Consider the following 15,191-nt stretch of genomic DNA (forward strand, 5'->3'; position numbering starts at 1 on the left):
GTCTCCAATGCCATTTCTTTGTATATCATAGCCAGCTTTTACTCAAGAATGCATTATTTTAGCAAGGTATTCAGATTGCAGCGTGTTAAACAATGGTACTGATTAGAGGAGAATCTGCTCCTGTTACTGTGGAGCATATTTGGGTAGAACAGTTCTCCTGTCAGTTTATTGAGATTTATTAGAACACTCAATACTGTCAGTGCTTTTATAAAATATTCAAAACATTTCTTGCTGTGCTTGGGTGCTGCAATAGCAATTTTACTGAAGGGGGGAGGTTGTGCAGATCAACAGGAGTCTTGAGCCTGTGCTGGGTCTCAGGTAATTACATTAGTGCATTTGAAAAGTTGCAGCACTTGCCACAAGAGATGTTTCTAATAGTCAGAACTGTCAATTTGCACCTTTTGGAAAAGGCAAAAAGACATTAATGTGTGCATTTCTTGCTAGCCAGTATTACTCTAGTATAAAGTGGGTATGTATTTAGAAAAAACCCTCAAAACCCACACAAATACACCCAGAAACTGGCTTTTAAAGGTAAAATCTGCATCTTATGAGCAAATTTCCAGGAAGTAAATTGTGGCTTTATAACTTTGTTATCTGGACAGTGAATTCATAGGCCCAGGAAAAAAGGCAGAAGGTTTAACTTCTGCCATCAACCCTTAATTTTAAGGGAATGTGTTTCCAGTGTCATTTTGAAAAACAAGCATCATTTTCTTCTAGTCTAATGGATGGGATCCCAATGACATGTTTCGTTACAATGAAGAAAATTATGGTGTAGTATCAACTTATGACAGCAGTTTATCTTCTTATACGTAAGTTCCAAAATATTTTGTTATTAGATTTGTATTTAATGTTCTCCCTGGTTTGACAAACTTTACATTCTGCAGCTAATTTTGCATAGTTTGTGAAGCTGTGGACTCAAATAACTGAAAAAGCAATGAATGAATAGTGCTTAAGAAACCTTGCCAGCGTTCTGTGAATAGTTTGATGTAGAAATCTTTATATATTCCCTTAAATGGGCACAGCTCATTCCCATTGCAACGTTTGCTGAATTTAGGCATGTAATAATGCTTATTTATTCCAGGAATAGGGTGGAAAACTGGGAGTTTGTCTTTATGTAGCTGCTGTACCTATAGGTTTTGTTTAACCCAGCAGAGCAGTTTGACTAAATCCTAATTTTATTGAGACAATTGATCTGGAAGATACTGGAATGTGGAAAAGTTGCTGATAACCGAGGGGGGGGTTGTGTGCTGGGGATGACTTGTTTAGCAGACTTGTCCAGCTCTAAACTAAAGTTTTAGTTACAATATAATAACTGGAATATAAACATAAATGACAATCCTTATATATAATATAAATTATAAAATTTATATATAAATAATAATATAAAAACTGTGATATAGAAGTAGTGTAAAGCCTGCTCTGGCTGCTCTGGCAGTGTGGATTTATTCCCAATAGTCTGCAGCTATAATGTTCACTGCAACTGCAACACAAATGGACTGCAGATGTTCAGCAGCCATTCTGAAATGTCTTTAGTGTTTCCCCACTCTTTTAACCCCCAAAGAAGAAACTTCTTTTTGAATATCAAGGAATGGCAGTGGATATTTTGATTTTTCGGTGTGCACTTTGTCTGCAGGTCTCTGGTTCAGCAGTTTGATTTTCCTGTTTGGTTCAAACAGACCTGTAACATGGTGATAATCAAAGTGTCCTAATCGGCTTATGTTTGAATCCTGGGGAAGCTGTTCTTTCCTTCCCTTCACTGCTCTAAGTACTTTTTGTACTTTTGAACTTTAGTCTTCCATCTTTCTGCTCTCTGGATATTAATGGAAACAGATTAAAAACATGAAGGTGGCTTTAAATTAATTCCATTTTTTTCCCTAGTCAAGCAACTTGCGACTGGGAGGCTCTTTTCCTGATTTTCCAACTCTGTGATGAGCAGCAGTGTTGATAAATGCTTAGATGTGCAGCTGCAGGATTGTAAAGGATTTATTGTTTGATTGTTTTCTCTTGCTAGAGCTAAACATTAGCAGGTATAGTTTGTCAAACTGCATCAAGGTACAAGTTTGGGTTCAGTAAATGTATTAATCAGCTGCTTCTGTCATCACCAGGGTTCTGAACAATGTCATCTTGTCCATCCCCTTTCTCTCATCTCATAGAAAACACAGAATCAATCTTTGCCTGTTAGGTTGCAATACATCCCTTCCTTTTCTTCAGTCACTTTAGATAAGTGAGGATTATTGGGTATTCTCCTTCCTTATGTTCCCAACACAAGGTCAGTGAGGCTCATGATCAGGTTTGTGTTTGTGCAAACCTTATTTGAGCCAAGGCTTTATGCTGAAGGGCGAGGTTTTGATTTAATATTCTTGCAGTTCCCATTGATAAGGTCAGTAGGTGTCTTGACTGGCCAAAAATACGTGTGTGGGGAAAGAACTTGCGATGCAGTGGCCGAGTGCTGGCTTGGAATTTGGCAAAGCCACTTGTTTTCCTAGTTCTACCACCAACACTTGAGTAGTTTTGCATATATTATTACATACTTGGCTTGTATCTCCACCTACTTTCTTTGGTTTTCTTCTGTATATGATTCAAAATATGAGCAGTAGTGGTTATATAATGTCCAGCAGAGCATGGGCCAAGCCTCAGCTGTGGTCTGTGTTTTTATGGAGTTTATTCTAAAGTAAGGTTGGATGGAACAACTTTTGGAGCTCAAAATCAGGGGAAAAAGGGGTTTTGTAAAACCTGACACTTGAACAAAAATTAGGACAGGTAAAAAACAAGAAGGGTGGACAGAAAGAGGTGCCAGGTACAATCCCATCTCTAGTTATGTCTTTCAGTGCTCATGTATTGAATTTTGACTCAGTGCCTTTCCCAAGGGATGCTTCTGCAATATACCATTACCTGCTATAGAGGGATACATGGAATGAGTGGGTTTGAGGTCCTGGGACATGAGAAGTCATGGACTTCTGGTCCTGTGCTTTGAACTGTTGCACTCATCTTTTCTGCAGTTATTCATAACAGGAAGAGCTGAAAATTCTATGGCTGGAATTGCCAAAGGATTAAGGATGTAACTCTCTAATTTCAGTAGGATTGTGTCTGCTGGCAATGTGTAAATAGCTAAAAAAAATTCAGATTTGGGCTCTTGGAGTAACTTCCTATCCAGACAACAGACTGATGCTTTTTATTCCTGATGTTCTCAACCATGTTAAAAGTTGGAGCCTTTGCACAGCTTTAGGGACTGGGGCTTTTGCAAGTCATGTGGAAAAATTCTGCTCTCTGACCTCAGCTCTCTGGGCAGGTAAAAGACACTGAATTTGCACTGAATATCAAACCAGTCCAGGAATATTGTCACGCTAAAAAAGACAGCAAGTCTGCTGGCTTAAAAGCAAGGTTTTTTTCACTCTTGACTTGTTTAGAACTAACACTGTGTAATTTTTGTAGCTCCTTTGTGCTTTTGAATGCATTTCAGAGATTCTTTTCCTTTCCATTGTCTTTTAGGGTGCCATTAGAAAGAGATAATTCAGAAGAGTTTTTAAAACGGGAAGCCAGAGCAACTCAATTAGCAGAGGAAATTGAATCAAGTGCCCAATACAAAGCTCGGGTTGCCTTGGAAAATGATGAAAGGACAGAAGAAGAAAAATATACTGCTGTTCAGAGAAATGCTAATGAAAGAGAAGGACATGGTGTGAACACTAGGTACTTGATACACTATGAATAGTATTTTTATTTAAATTATGGCGGTGTTTTGGGACTGTAGCAGTTTGCTCATTGAAACCGAGCTTTTCCAGCAGGGCTGATCAGGTTGGGAACGTTGTGTAAACAATCCTGTGCTGGTTTTGGCACCCAGGCTGACTTGTACACCTCTGCCTGGCCCTGCATTATCTCTGTAGGGAACAGACTTCCCCATTCTGATCTGTCACCATGGTGAATTCGTACCAGATTACAGGAAAGGGCAGTGGTTTGGGGTATGTCATGGAGAATTTCAGGCATTACAACTGAATCCTTCAGTGTCTGGGGGCTCATAAAGTGGACTGTGTGGTCACTATCAAAAGCCAATTCATGAGGTGACTGTTAGGTCAACATCTGATAGTATTTAATATTTTCCTTTAGCTTGATCTGAGAAAGATTAAAAAATACCAACAGAGCACTCCATCAGGTATTTTTGGTGCCTCTCAGTTCTGTCTTAAGACTGATAGAAGTTTGCTGTGTTTCAGAGAAAATAAATACATTCCGCCTGGACAGAGGAACAGAGATGTCCTGTCCTGGGGAAGTGGAAGACAAAACTCACCAAGGATGGGCCAGTCTGGCTCAGGCCCACCAATCTCAAGGTCTGGATCCCACACTTCAGAATTCAGCCCAAACTCTGGAGCAGATCAAAGAGTAGTTAACGGAGGCAAGTATCTGAAGTCTAAATGAATGTACATTATAACATTGCAGAGAATTGCCTGATTATGTTGCAACTGCACATGGAGTGGGTTTAGGATGTGTATTCCACAAGCTAGGGTAGCATCCATCATTTAACACAGAGGTGGTGAGTTGGACTTGGGTTTAACTTACAGTGGAACTGCATTTAGCTGCACTGTACTTTGCAGAGCAGAAATGTCATTTGTTTTCCTTCTCAGACACCTCTGTCTTAGATGATGGTGCGGAGTGTGGTTTTAAAGAGTAAAAATTGCTTTCTGTGTTCCACTGCAGAGCTCTGTGTGGAGGAGCAGCAGTGCTGACACCCAGTGAAAGGGGGGTAGCAGGAGGAAGCTTCCCTTCCTGTCTGGTGCATGGATCAGTTTTGTTTCCCATGGAAAAGAATAAAGCAACTTGCTGACTTTATGATGGTGTGGGATGGGAAACAAGAGAAGTGTTAGGAAAAGGAATCCAAAGCCTTCCCTCCAAATGGGTATTTGAGTATTTTCTGCTGCACACATGGGTAGTAACTAACCAGACATCACTGGGCACTGCGTAGCAGGAGTCCATAAACCAAACACCATTTTTGAGGTGGCTTTCAGCAGTAGCCTGTCCTTGAGGCATTATTTTTAGAAGTTAAAAATGCTGTTCTGTGAAATTGCTGTGAATAAATGAAAAATGTATAATACTCAAGTGATCTATCTGGAGAGGAAGTCTGAGAAACATCCAAAGGTAAGTGAGACTTCCTTTTTAAAGACAGAGTCAGCTGTATAAGGGATGGACAACTGAGCCTTGCCCAAACAATGCTAACCTTGAAATTTTTCCGTAGTATTTGTGGTTTCTGTCATCCTATTACTCTGCTGAATTAACATCATATACCTAAAATATTCAGAATGGCTTGTAAATTCAATTAATTCTGTTTTGGAAACCATGAACCCTGTATATGAAACCATGAATCCCTAGATTAAAATCCTCCATTAATACTTGAGATAACTGATAAAGGCATAAATGTCAGGATTCAGACACTGAACACCGCTGATTTTTGTAAAGATACAGTTCCTAGCTGGATATTGCTCATCATTTGGTTTGCAAGTAGCACTTTGTGTAGTTATGCTGTTTGTGACCAGCTGTTTGAGACCCTCTGGTAGCTGTTAAGGACCTTGGTGAGTGCTGGGTGCTGTAGAGCATTGATATGCCAGGCTAACAGATCAAACTTTACTGTCTATTCCTTAGTAGTATTTGTAGATCCTAATTAACCCTTTGGGGAGCTCGTGCCGTTCCGACCCCAAATTTGACCCGAAGTGGTGGAAACAACCCCGCAGAGCCTCTTGCCAAACTCAATCCCCAAAGGGTTAAACGTGCAAAATCATTTTGTCATATTTTTACTTTTTTTTTTTTCTGTTGACCTTTTCCCCCCCCTCCCCCTTCCCCCCTCCAACCCCCTAACCCCCCCCCTCCCAACTCCCCTTCCCTCCCCCCCCTCCCGAGACCCCAACCCCCCATAATTTTTTTTCTTTAGTTTTTATACTTTCCTTCATATCATTTGTTCTGTCAGGTGTTCCCTGGCCATCGCCTTGCCCATCTCCTTCCTCTCGCCCACCTTCTCGCTACCAGTCAGGTCCCAACTCTCTTCCACCTCGGGCAGCCACCCCTACACGGCCGCCCTCCAGGCCCCCCTCGCGGCCCTCCAGGCCCCCGTCTCACCCCTCTGCTCATGGTTCTCCAGCTCCTGTCTCTACTATGCCTAAACGCATGTCTTCAGAAGGTACAATACCACAATTTGTTCATGGGGTGTTTTTTTTTTATTTTTTTTTTCTCGTTTGTCTTCGTTTATAACTCCTCCGTGAGTTTTAATTGACAAAATTTGTGGTTTTTTTAATTTTTGTTTTGGTTTTATTTTTTTTTGTTGTTGTTGTTTCCTCTTCATTACTTAACCTATAATTTGTGTTTTAACTTTAGTTGATCAGACTTGTTTCTATTAACCTTTTTTGGTTTTTTTTTGTTTGTTTCGTTTGTGTTAATTTGAAGAGCTTTACAAAAACAAAAAAAAAAAGAAAAGAAAGCTGTGAAATTTCCCAAGTTGGTATGAAATTAAACTCAGCTTTGGAAACGCTGCTCAGTGTCTTAATTTAACCTACAGCAACATGCAGGACCTGATAACTTTAGAGAGCATTTCTAGGACTAAAATTTAGGATATATTTAGAAATTTATATTTAGACGTTTCCATTTGGAAATTTACATTTAGAAATTTACATTTGGAAATTTCCATGTAGGAATTCACATTTAGAAATTTAAAATTTAGAAATTTAAAATTTAGGAATAAATTTAGGACTACTTTTATTCTTATTTTCTGACTGTAAATTTATATAAAATATCAATTTTAATACAGTTGTTCCACAAAAAGCAGTTTCAAATTTAACTAAAATCATTGACTTACCAACAGTAATAATGAACATGTAATAATAATGAAGCATGTAAAACAGCCAACAGTAATAATGATAAGAAAAATGCTGGATTCAGAGAAGTACAGTGTGGAATGGGATAGGATAAGCTGCTTCAAAGGTGAATTTGTAGGGAATTTTTAGATCTGTTTACACTGATCAGAACAATAAATCAGCTCCTTAGCAGTCAATAATACACAGAGAAGGGCTGACCTGTGAGTCTGTGGTAACTGTGTGCAGAATTATCTGAACTAAATAATTTGTCCTGTCAAGGTACAATAATGATCACGTTTTACAATTTTTATTTAAGTGCAGTTAAATAAACCCTGCACAGCATTGTTTAGCAAGCCTGGAAAATGCAAACTGGTTCTGTGAGAGAACAATCATCCCACTGACTGAAGCAGTAACACTGTTCTGCAGCCTGATAAATGCTCAGGGTGGTCCATGACCAAAAAGTGGATGATGGTCACGTGTCTGGCCTCCTATTGTCCATTTGTTATGGCTTTTTATGTAGTCAGATACTGAGAATCCACCTGCAAACTCAATTATTTTCTTACCCCTGTGGTTGATTTGTCAGGCCTGCACTGAACTGCTGCTTACTGCAATGTTTAATTCCTGCTGCCAGGAGGTTATTTCTGGGAAATGTGTATTCTTTAAAATCCTCACCTGTATATAATTTGGATTGAAGTGTACTTGAGATTCATGGGTAAAATAGAGGCTGACATTTAAAGACTGATGTAACCAGAGAGGTGCTTCATATTGTAGAACCTTATCTGAAACCAAAAAGCCATTATCTGAACTTTTCCCTATTATTCACCTACATTAAAAATGAAAAAAAAATAAATCAGCCAGATCATGTTTTGTTCACAAAGTTTTTCCTTTTCAAGTATCAACATTTGAGTCTGATCTGGTAAAGAAAACGTTTGTTAGGATGTAAAAACTGTATTGCTGCTTAGACTTGAGCTTAACTATTGTGTGGCAGCTGCAGAAGCCGTTCAGAATTCCTGTACTCTCGTATGGCTTTGGCTCCTGGTGTTAAACATGCATGACTTGAACCTTGGGACAACAATCACTTGTTCAGTTGCAGTTTTGCTGACTCGTGAATGAATTGTGGCAGTGGCTGCAGGCCACTGAGCCTCGGTGCAGAATGCCCTGCTCAAATTCCCCCAGAGCATCGGTCAGCCCGTGGGGACTGTGAATGGTTGGGATCACTGCCCACCTGACAGAAGCATTGGAAATTTTTCATTGGAATTGCGCTCGTCCGGGGCGAGCTGGGCCACCAACCCTTATGGCTTATCTTGCACTAAGCACTGCTGGATACTTGGATTCAAATATTTGAAATCCAGGACTCGCACACCTGTTTCAAGGCTGATAAAGCTTCTAAATATCCATTTAGAGCTGGCCTAGCAGGGTGATGAGTGTTGGCAGCGTGGCTGGACCAATGGCTCGGCCTTTTTAGTCTGGTGGATCCCTGGTTCTAGTCGATGTCAGTATAAATTGCTTGACTTTATTACTGAATTACTGAGAGTTATGAGATGAAATCCAAGTTTGAAAACCACATTGTATGTTTTTGAGAGTTATGAGATGAAATCCAGTTTTAAAAGCAGATAGTATGTTTGGATACTCCTAGTGCTGGGCTTCACTTACTGTGTGGGTTGTTTTTTTTCCCCAGGGCCTCCACGGATGTCTCCTAAGGCTCAACGGCACCCTCGAGGTCACAGAGTCTCTACTGGTAGGGGTACAATTTCAAGTGGCTTAGAATTTGTATCTCATAATGCACCTGGGGAAGCATCTACTGCTGCAGTGGCACGAGGCAGCCCTTCAGGTGGGACGTGGTCATCAGTTGTCAGTGGGGGTAGGTAAAGCTTGGCTTATTGCAGATGGCTTGCAGGGGGACCTTAGAGTGGGAATACTCAGCAGAATCCTGCCTTTCCAGACAATTCAGGCTCTGAATAACCAAATCCTGGGCTAACTTAGATGAAAGTGGGAGAAGGATGTTCCCAGTAAGAGAGTTGGTGAGTTGGTCCTTCAAGTGCAGGATTGTCCTAATTGCAGGGCCAGGTGGTGTGTGAAGAGAAAGGGAGGAAGAATGTGGGAATTAGTTGTTGAAAGGATTAGTTCTGAGGAGAGTTACTGGAGGAGGCAGGAGAAGTTAGATACATTCCATGGCATCACTGAGTTTGGTCAGTGGCAGTGTGGCTGGGCTGTGGTTTTTGAAGGAGGTGTTTGCATAGAGGAAGGTTGGTGTTAAAATGATGCTCAAGTTAAGTTGGATATATTTTTCTTTTAGAAATTACATGGATTTTTAAGTGGTGATGTTGTTCTTGTCTATTGTAGGAGCAGGTGTAGTCAGTGTCTCCTTTTTTTTGAATCAGTTAATGGGTTTTTTTTGAATATTTGACTTTTCAAGCTCAGTCTTGTGACACAGGCCCTAGTCCAGAGCTTTTAGGTTGAGGGCATGTTGGGTTGTGAGCAGCTGGGTGTTTCCTTGGGCAGGTGAGAGACAGTTTGGTCCTTTTTAGATCCTTTTTGGGTACTTCTTAGCAGTGCAGAATTCTAGAGGAGTGTAGTGGGAATGCATTTTTCAGAAGGAAGGTATGAATTAGACCCACATAGACCTGTTGCCTTGTGGAAAAGATTTAAACTCTTGTGTTCTGATTCATCATTTCTGATTCATCTTTGCTCCCCACACCCCACTTTATATATTATTAACATGCAAGTAGGACTGTTAAACCACTTACCTCTCCTTTTCCTCACTCGCTGAGGGTTAATATGTGACATAAAGCACTAACTTGCCACAGTGGGATGAGCAGGAAGCAGGAGGTTTAAACAACTTGTTTAAATTTCTTATTTAAAGAATACACAACTTTCCTTGCTGCTTTAACACAGGGGCAAAAATATACATCAACTATTCCTTTTTTTTCAATAGGCTGTGTTGTTTTTTTTCCAGCTGGCAAACCTCCAAAAGAGGACGCCGGAAAATGGAGGGGTTTTTTCAGCCCTTTTAAAAAAATGTTTTACATCTGGTTGTGTGGAGACCTGCCCACCTTTTGTGTTCTGCCTGAAACTGTGTTAATGTGAGCTCTTGTAGTTGTACTTCTGGGGGGGCTGGGGAGCATTTTGCAGCTTCATGGTGGGACTGAGAGGGCAGTGATGTGTATTAGGGGCCAATCTGCAGAGAAATCACCCCACTTATGTGAAATGCTGCGTTGTAAAGAACTAGGAGATGTACCTGAAAGGTAAACAGGTTTTCAGTTACTCTAAAAAGTATTTTAAAGCATGTTTTTAGCCATTTTAGAAACTGTTGAGCAGCTGAGGAAGCTCATCCTATAACTGTTTTTTCCTGTTTGTTTCTAGTTCCGAGATTATCCCCTAAAACACACAGGCCTAGGTCTCCAAGGCAGAGCAGCACTCCCATGGGACCAGCTCTGCCTTCTCCTCAGCCTGGTACTATTCCCACTGAATCTGTTGCCATGCCTGTTCCAGCTGCCTCTCCTACACCTGCCAGCCCTGCATCCAACAGAGCAGTCACCCCTTCCAACGAAGGTAGGTTGCAAATTCTCCCTTTCCCCAATCCCTGACAAGGAATTTGCTTTGAAAGAGCAAAACTCCTTTCTAAATAATGGAAATTCTTGGAATGCATTTAATTTTACTGTGAGTTCCCCTTTTGTCATGGTGACAACTTGAAACTAAGCTTGGAGAGAGGCTTTTTGTTGAGTCTGTGCTTAATTTCTTGTGCCCTTTAAGGAGGATGGGCTTACAGGTGTCTGACTTAATTGAGAATTTCTTTTTTCAAACTGAGTTCTTGACTCTTTTCTAATTTAAAGAATCGTAGGCCACTGGTTTCAGAGAGTATTTTGAACATAGCAAAAATAAGGGGAAAAAACCAACATTCAAGGGCACAGTCAAATGTGTAAGAACTCTCAAATGTTTGTCGAATTCTGTCTGAAGAGCTTGGACTTGAAAATAATTTACTCTTCGTTTATAGTTTGTTCAGCCTAGTCAGGGTTTGGTCTATGATGAGAGGGATGAGTTTAATTGGGACTTTAAAATCTGGCTTAAAGACAGTAGGGTGGGGAAGGGGAAAGGATGATCCTCCAGGCACCAACTAGGTAACAGAAAACATGTAACTTCAAAGATTTTTGGTTTTTAAGCTAAAATCAAGCTTAATCTCTCTCCTGTTTTTATCTTGCCATCTCTCTTTGGTCATTTTGAGTTGTGTAAAAGAGAATAACTTGGGCCGTTTCTTTTCCAGCTAAAGATACCAGGCTTCAGGACCAGAGGCAAAATTCTGCAACTGGAAACAAGGAGAATATAAAGCCAAGTGAGACTTCTCCTAGTTTTCCTAAACCTGAAAGCAAAGGTTTGTATCCAAAGCTTTTGGTTGTACTTGAGTGCTGTAGGAATTCTGCACACTAAGCCTGCTGTACTGGCTGCTTGAGTTGGCATTTTTAGGAAGACTTGGAAACAATCTGGTGTTCTACAGCAAAAATTTGGTCGTGCAGTTGTCAAGTGGCAGGACTACAGTTTTAAATGTTGTTTGTGACTCATTCCATCAGCACAAAGTGTAGACATGCTCGTGTGGATGGTGTGATTTCCCTCGGTTTTTTCTTTTTTTTTCTTTTCCTTCTCTCTTTTCCCAGCTCACAGAGCTGGTTTTTAGCTGCCTTTGGACCAAATATGTGTTTCTGCTCGGAGCTGTGCTCACAAGAATTGTGAGCATCATGGTCAGCACAGTTTTTCTGACTGTGCATTTTCCTATTATGCCTTAAATTTGTTTTTTAATGCAACACTGCTTGTTCGCTGTTCTCAAAAAAATCTTTTCACATTCTTGAACTTGGAATCATGGATTGATTCAGGTTGGAAAGACCTTTAGGATGGAGTCCAGCCACAAAGCTCACCTTGAGCAGTGTTTCTCCTTTACTTGCTGTGTTTTGAAACACTGGCAGTGTGTGTTTTGGGGGGTTTTGTTGCATTTTGCTTTGTGTTCAGTGAGTTCTGCAGTCCCTGCACCTCAGGGCTTCTGCCTTGGTGTGGTGCATTAGAACTAAAGATAAGTCAGTTATGTAATGCTGTGGTTTCACAGAGTGTTTCTCTCTGCTCATGGAATTGTACCAAATTACAAATGCACTTATATCACTGTTTTTCATTTCTACATATGCAAACATTACCTTTCTGCAAACTTAGTAATGTGTAGGGGTTATATATATATATGTATATATGTATATTTATATTTCTTGTATTAGAAATGCCTGGACAATGTTGGTCTTATATTTGGCAGGTGTCTCTCCAATTGTTTCAGAGCATAGAAAACAGATTGATGATTTAAAGAAATTTAAGAATGACTTTAGGGTAAGTTTCTCTGTGTTAATTGTGTCACAATTCTCATGTGCATCCAGATTATTTTAATGAATTGAATACGCTACATATGTTAACATGTCTCTATACTTGTGCTTAATTTATGAAAATATCTGTAAGAATTCATGCCAGATATTGGAAAATCAATGCTGACTCTTGCTAGTACAATTGCCTAATGCCCATAAATGTGAATATTGACTGTACACTGAAAATAGGACTTGAAACCTGTTTGATCATTAGGTACAAATAATTATCACACACTCCATATGGAGGAGCTGTTGCAAAATTAAATGAAGAGTTTTGCTGAGGAAAATTGAAGATGAATTCATATTACTTATTTCCTGGCCATAATGGTTTATTAAATCAGGTTAACTTTTCAAGTGTTACTGTTAAATCACGGCACACATGAGTCCAGAGGGTTGTCCCAAGCTTTCCTGTCACTCCCTAATCAACATATGGGTCAGTTGAATGGCTGAACAGCTTCTTGCTCAGTGCAGGCTTAAACATTGTCCATGTTCATGGATTTCTTTCCTAGTAGAAATGGAAATGTGTGTTTTAAAAGGTCATTTCCAGATGATTGAGGCCTGTGGGACTGTATTTTACTCTGTGTATGTGACAGCATTAGATTGTCTCTCCATAGTTCTGTATATCAATTTACTGAATATATTCCTTGGGTTTTTTTCAGTTACAGTCAAGTTCCTCTTCAGATGCAGTGGATCAACTGCTAAACAAAACCCGAGAGGGGGAAAAATCAAGAGATGTAGTTAAAGAAAAGACAGAATCCACCCCTAAAGAATCTATCATAGAACCTGGCAGTAACACCAACTCCAATGGTGGCAGTAGCAAACCCAATAGTCCCAGTATTTCTCCTTCCATAAGTAACAGCTCTGAGCAAAAACGAGGACCTGAGGTGACTTCCCAAGGTGTGCAGACATCCGGGCCTGGAAGTAAACAAGATAAAGAGGATAAAGAGGAGAAGAAGGATACTTCTGAGTGAGTAATTATGCCTTTTAGAATAAGCACAATGTTATTAGCATTTAGCCTTGTGTGGAAAAAGCTGGTGTGAATGTGTAATATGTTGTCTAAAAGCTTATTTAAATGTTTTCCTGGCTCACATGAGCTTTAGCATCAACAACAGGAAAAATTTATGAATAAGTGTAGTAAGAGTCCTGTCAGTAAGAGTGTTTTTTGCATGTGGTGTTTGAGTTCTCAGAAATCTGACTCACAGATGGAAATGAGGTATTTCTTACATTATTAATTGCAGATATACTCATAAGAGAATAATACCAAACTTAATGTTTTGTTTTTCATGTTTAGGCAAGTTAGAAAATCAACACTTAATCCTAATGCTAAAGAGTTCAACCCTCGATCTTTTGCTCAAGTAAGTTGTTTGATGCTGTTTAATGCTGCCTTTGAGTAGATCTTTATAAGCAGAGCTTTTCCTTGGAGGATACTCAGACTAATCTTGCCCTGTGCTTTGCTCAACTCTGTTTGTAGCCGAAACCTTCTACTACACCAACCTCCCCTCGTCCACAAGCTCAGCCCAGCCCCTCCATGGTGGGTCATCAGCAGCCAACCCCTGTGTACACTCAGCCTGTTTGTTTTGCACCAAATATGATGTACCCGGTTCCAGTGAGTCCAGGCGTGCAGGTAAAGTGCTGCAAACTCCTCCACACTTCACAGAGATTGCCAGGAAGTTGAGGAGACTTAGGAATCATAGAATGGTTTGGGCTGGGAGGGACATGAAATATCATCTAGTTCCAACTGAGGAGTTCTGAGTTAAAACAGTGAAATGGTACAGCTTGTATTACTGTTGTAAACATAAATGAGATTGTTGTTAAGTTTTAGCTGTGTAAATACTGACTTTTCCCAGTGCTCCCTCAGTCAGGATGTTCAAATAGTCTCAAACACTTCTGAATTCCAGCAGAATTTGATGTTAATCTCTAAGCACAGTCTCACTCTCTTTAAGCTTTAAGCAAGTGTTTCTGGTTGTTGTGGGGAGCACTGGGATTTCAAATCTAGCTCTGTTATCGTAGAATATCCTAAGCTGGAAGGGACCCACAGGGATCATCCAGTCCAACTCCTGCCCAGGACAGCCCAACAATCCCACCCTGTCCCTGAGTGTTGTCCAAACGCTCTTTGAGCTCTGGCAGCCCTGGGGCCGTGACCATTCCCTGGGGAGCCTGTTCAGTGCCCAACTACCCTCTGGGGGAAGAACCTTTTCCTAAGATCCAACCTAAACCTCCCCTGACACAGCTTTATTAAAAAAAGCTGTTACAAAGCTGTTTGATTTAGTCCACTGCTTGCAGTAGTAGCGTTACTTGCCTGGTTGTTGCAAACCATATGGTCTCCTTTGTTTGTCCGTGCAGACGTACTGACAGGGGTCCAGGAAAACCTCACAGGTTAGGCAGAGTTCACTAAACCATGTAACAAAACAAGAGTAAAACACATCAAAGCTGAGTGGGGCCCCCACCCCAACACACATTTGCTTTTTAAAGGAATATCATAATTTCAATTTCTTGTGTTTCAGCCTTTGTATCCTATTCCCATGACGCCCATGCCAGTGAACCAAGCCAAGACATATAGAGCAGGTAAAGGTGAGAATAATACTGCCTGTTTGGTTCTCAGTCTGCATGCAGCATGGAGAAATTAGAGCTGTTTGTGTGCTTTCTAATCCATGTTAATTTGTTTTTGATTGATAATTTAAATGCTATTTTTAATGAAGGGAATAAGTGGAAATACTAATGGATTTTTAGATAAACTAATTCAGCCGAAACAGGCTAAGTTTGAGTTATGGGGAGTTGCTTGGTTTGGAGTCTGATTTGACAAGCAGGAAAACGTCTCTGTTACTTGGAGCATTAGGGTAAGCTGATCATCTCCTATATTTCATAAATATTATAGGTTTGTTTAAAGGGAACTTCTGTACTGGTTTACAGCACTGAATGGTGCTTTAATAGAGGGGTTTTGTCAACAAGCAAAGTCAGTCTTTCTTCAGGAAGA

The 15,191-nt window shown here is 40.3% G+C and overlaps 1 protein-coding gene across 11 annotated transcripts in view; it reads left to right on the forward strand.

The window, feature by feature from the left end:
- ATXN2 (ataxin 2) overlaps positions 1-15,191 on the forward strand; it is a 55,056-nt gene that overhangs the window by 21,429 nt on the left and 18,436 nt on the right. For 4 of the 11 annotated variants that reach the window (XM_027689640.1, XM_027689646.1, XM_027689648.1 and 1 more), the window contains exons 7-18: positions 718-809; positions 3,490-3,687; positions 4,206-4,384; positions 5,948-6,157; positions 8,506-8,688; positions 10,191-10,379; positions 11,089-11,196; positions 12,115-12,185; positions 12,877-13,184; positions 13,509-13,572; positions 13,689-13,841; positions 14,722-14,788. In XM_027689640.1, coding sequence (XP_027545441.1) covers positions 718-809; positions 3,490-3,687; positions 4,206-4,384; positions 5,948-6,157; positions 8,506-8,688; positions 10,191-10,379; positions 11,089-11,196; positions 12,115-12,185; positions 12,877-13,184; positions 13,509-13,572; positions 13,689-13,841; positions 14,722-14,788 — 1,822 coding nt within the window. The remainder of the gene's footprint in view (positions 1-717; positions 810-3,489; positions 3,688-4,205; positions 4,385-5,947; positions 6,158-8,505; positions 8,689-10,190; positions 10,380-11,088; positions 11,197-12,114; positions 12,186-12,876; positions 13,185-13,508; positions 13,573-13,688; positions 13,842-14,721; positions 14,789-15,191) is intronic. The other 7 variants (XM_027689642.1, XM_027689643.1, XM_027689645.1 and 4 more) reach the window with 6 other exon arrangements.

Source organism: Neopelma chrysocephalum, unplaced genomic scaffold (genome assembly GCF_003984885.1).
Source record: "Neopelma chrysocephalum unplaced genomic scaffold, ASM398488v2 Primary Assembly neopelma1_77, whole genome shotgun sequence".
Lineage (NCBI taxonomy): Eukaryota > Metazoa > Chordata > Aves > Passeriformes > Pipridae > Neopelma > Neopelma chrysocephalum.